Source organism: Mercenaria mercenaria, chromosome 7, assembly GCF_021730395.1.
Source record: "Mercenaria mercenaria strain notata chromosome 7, MADL_Memer_1, whole genome shotgun sequence".
NCBI classification, from domain to species: domain Eukaryota; kingdom Metazoa; phylum Mollusca; class Bivalvia; order Venerida; family Veneridae; genus Mercenaria; species Mercenaria mercenaria.
Genome location: NC_069367.1, coordinates 12,429,251 through 12,433,154, shown reverse-complemented (window position 1 = coordinate 12,433,154; position 3,904 = coordinate 12,429,251). Strand labels below are relative to the sequence as shown.

Below are 3,904 nucleotides of genomic sequence, written 5' to 3'. Positions count from 1 at the left end.
ACAAACATGCCAAAACTAGAATATTATTCAAGATTTAAAACGCTGTTTATGTTTGAACCATATCTCACAAATGTTGATAATGATTACTTAAGAAAATTACTCAGTTGTTTTAGAATGTCTTCACATTGTTTAGCTATTGAAACTGGAAGGTATAGTGGTATAGCTAGGGATCAAAGAATATGTCAAAATTGTAATTTAAATGTTATAGAATCTGAGTATCATGTGTTATTGACTTGTCCTAAATATAAAAACTTACGTTCAAAATATTTGCCAAAAACATCGTGGCCAAATCTGAAAATGTTTGACAATTTGTTGTCATCTGCTAAGAAAAAAGTCCAACGAAATCGGCTTTGGTGGTGTCTGGTCCCAGGTGTATGGCTAGGAGAAGTTAGGTGAGGTTAGGGTAAGGGCTTGTCTGTTTTACAAACTTAAGTAACATCTTGTTTTACACAATATGAGGGCTATTGACTGATCAACATTGAGCAAATTACTGTGACAATCAGTCTTGTTCGTTAAAATACAACAAGGCAAATATTCAAGTTTATGTACTTTTATTGCGGTTACGAGTGCCAATCGCTGCATAAATGTCCCCGAAACACGTTGCGTTTCTTCTAGGCGTTTGATAAAACACAAACGGTGGCATAGGCCTGTAATGTTTCTTATGATCGACTTCTCTCATGAACCTGTCCGTTATCCCATTATCGACAAACGACAGTAGAAACGTTGCATTAGCCACAATCCAATATACCCGTTCATTCCTCGCGACAAAGGTTTTGAGTTCATCTCTCCACAGTTGTATGTCATAATAGTCTACCACAAGTATCAAGAATCTAGTATCATATTTCGACAAAGCTGTCTCGTAATTCACAACAGGATTCGACAAGTCCGTAATGAACAGCACATGTAGATGTTCGATGTCGTCGTCTGAAAGAAATCCATACAGTTGTTCTTCCAAATAACTCTGGTGACATCTGCTGAGCAACAATGTATGCTCTGTCTCGTTGTAATTCTTATTTTCGTCATCTTCGTTTCTTAATAGCATATCCAGAGTTCGAGATCTCTGTCTCAGTGTTTCAATGCTAATAATGTTCACTTTCATCTCGCCAAATTGTTGAGAATTATTTTGCATCTTGACAGTTTGAGAGCTGAAGATATAATGAAGCTCAAGTGCCGATTTCCCCGATACTGTACCGAAAAATAACTTTTTCAATCAATCTGCTTTCTGATTGGATAATACAAAGTAGGCGTGGTTTAAATGCCACATTCTGATTGGTTAAAACAATTTTTGCTAGAGATAGTGAGCGCGGATGGTTTTTAACTCTCATTCTGTATCAGAAAGATGAACAGAGCAGCTGCAAATTTACTTAGCTCATTCATGACGAAGAGCCGTCAACAAGCAATGGAAACATTTGTTGTATACAAACGAAGAGGCCTTATTAGAAGAGCTCAGAACTTGATCGAAAACATCGATAACGTCGTTACTTGCATCAACTTGGATCGCGGACGAGATCCTTCCTTGTTCAAGAGTAGCATGTCGGCGCTATCCAAACTTAACTTGTGGGAAAACGAAATCAGAGAGGCGGCGAACGAAACAGATATGTCGGATGTAATAGCTGCTGCGAGATTTCTCTTGGAGCATCAAGGCTTGCTGAGGGATGAAATTGGTGAGTTGACACTTTCAAATTGATATATTTTTGTTTAAGCTAATAGTGATTTGACTTTTTGAAATAACCGTGTAACATTTTTAGATAAGATTTAACTGAAATTCGTGTTTTTTCTTATTTGTTTCAGACAATAGTGACAGAGCAAAGAGACAGTTGCTTCCGACAGATATTATCGCAATAGATAGTGATGAAGAAGAAGAAGAAGATGATGATCTACCAGATATAATTAGTCCGACTTTAATGAGAACACCTACGTGTACTTTGAAGTCAAAACGTCCCGTAAAAGGCATCAAAGGACTGCATAGGCTGAAACCGTACTCAAGGCCTACATCAACGGTTACAAGTGCAAGCAGCACAAGCAGTACATTGTCAGAAACGGTTTGGGAAAAGAGGGAAAATGAGATGCTGGTGGCTCATCAGAGAGAACTGTCTAAAGCTAAGCAAGAGGCAAGGGACGAACTGTTATTATGCATAATATGTCTGTCAGCCGAGAAAGATCACACACTAGTGCCTTGCGGACACACCTTTTGCAAAGACTGTTCACATAAGAGTAAAGCAAAGGGAAAGTGCTTCTTTTGCATGGCCAAAGTAAAATCGTGTGTAAAAATGAGACTGACAGACTAAATGACTGACAGATGCTATTCCTTCTTGTCTTATCATGATGGCAATAAAATGCTAACATATCACTTTGCTTTGTTTTTACTAATTCTGAAATTCAGGTTTAACCACTACTCTCTACACTTATCATGATACTATGCGATCTCAAACTTGAGACTTATAATTTGATCTCAGAGTAGACAATTGACCATCAGTTTGAAATACTTTCATTAACAGTATACTAGCATGTAGTAAAAAGTCACTATGATTTCGCTCTTCAGAATTTAGTGAAAAGATACATTATGAAAAACCAAATGCATTTATCAGTTCATGCTGGATATTTGTATGCCTTAACAGAAGGACTTGTTTGTGCAAACTTGGCGTTACAAGCCTTTTACATGAATACCTTCGAAAATGACCATTGCTTTTGCTTTACAATTAAATCATGTCGATTAGGATATAGCTTTTCTTAATTAGGCATCTGTGCTCTTTGGCATGTAAAAATATTGTGTCCAAATTACAAGCTTGAATTGACATTTCGTTTTTCAATATTAAGCTAATCGGACATCGGCCTGAGGTATTAGCCGACGTATTCGTTCAGACATTTAAAAAAATAAGGTACCAAATTTCTTTGACTCTGCGTTCGTCCAGACTTGTCACTGGCATGTTTCGAGACCACTGTGACATAAGAGAAACTCTTGATCACAGTGGTCTCGGGCAAGGCTATTCAAAGGTGTATTCGGACGTCTCAATAGAGAAGTGTCGCCCTTCCAATGAACGTGGCACTGGCATGTTATACCTTGCAGACAATCATAGCAATGATGGGCCAAGTAATTCCCTGTACTAGCGTCATTGCCTACTGAGCACAGAGTCGGGCTTTAGCCATCATTAACGCTTGACCCACGCTGATCGTTTTAATGCCAAATAGTATGTTAAAGAGTAAAATATAGGAAGAAGTAAAAGCCAAATTCACTTTCAAATTGACGGATCGGTAGCATGGATAGACATTCGATGCCCTTCCCCGTACATCTAACTGCGGCGTCCGGACAGTTAGGCAACCAAAGAGTGTATTCGCACATCTCATTAGAGGAACGTCGTGCTTTTTTTTGGGCGGGGCAAGAGTTTTTTAATCCCTGTCCTTGAATCCTCGCAGGGGCCCCGGGTTAAGAAATTTCCCCTATCCGGTTTTTCGTGCCTCCCCCAAAATTGGTCGGGTCATGAAAACCCGCTTTAATTTTTAACCCATCCCGGGTCTAAATCCAAAAAAAAGGGGGGAAAAAAGTGCTCAAAAATCAGGTAAGGCTAAAAATAAAATTTTTCCCAAACATTAGGATTACGGGGGGATTAGGATAAAATTTCCAACCAACTGTTGCTTTCGAAAAGCATTTCAAATCTCTGATATACCCTTTAGGGTCATGTTTTGACTTTCCGATAGTTTGTATTTGTCTTGTAATGATTTCCCATTACAACTTACCCCGATGGGTTTGATAAAAACATCCAGGATTTTGTAATGATTTTACATAATTTTAAAGTTATCGCTGAGACTATACTTTGTAAGTGTTTTAAAATTTTTTAAATACCAAGGTACCAAGTTTTTGACTCCCAATTTTCGATGCAGTACCCGGCGGGTTGGAAATTTTAAG

At 38.2% G+C, this 3,904-nt stretch overlaps 1 protein-coding gene across 1 annotated transcript; it reads left to right on the top strand.

Annotated features, from left to right (window-relative positions):
• Positions 1–1,237: 1,237 nt before the first annotated feature.
• LOC123533010 (uncharacterized) lies at positions 1,238–2,350 on the top strand. Its single transcript, XM_053547581.1, has 2 exons — positions 1,238–1,664; positions 1,792–2,350. The coding sequence occupies exons 1-2, from the start codon at positions 1,340–1,342 to the stop codon at positions 2,286–2,288; spliced, it is 822 nt and encodes a 273-aa protein (XP_053403556.1). The 5' UTR covers positions 1,238–1,339; the 3' UTR covers positions 2,289–2,350.
• Positions 2,351–3,904: the final 1,554 nt, after the last annotated feature.

Bases quoted from the DNA above. Each gene is read 5' to 3' on its own strand.
- LOC123533010 (XM_053547581.1), top strand. From the start codon at position 1,340: ATGAACAGAGCAGCTGCAAATTTACTTAGCTCATTCATGACGAAGAGC. The intron at 1,665-1,791 runs GTGAGTTGACAC...TATTTGTTTCAG, and splicing joins CTTGCTGAGGGATGAAATTG to ACAATAGTGACAGAGCAAAG.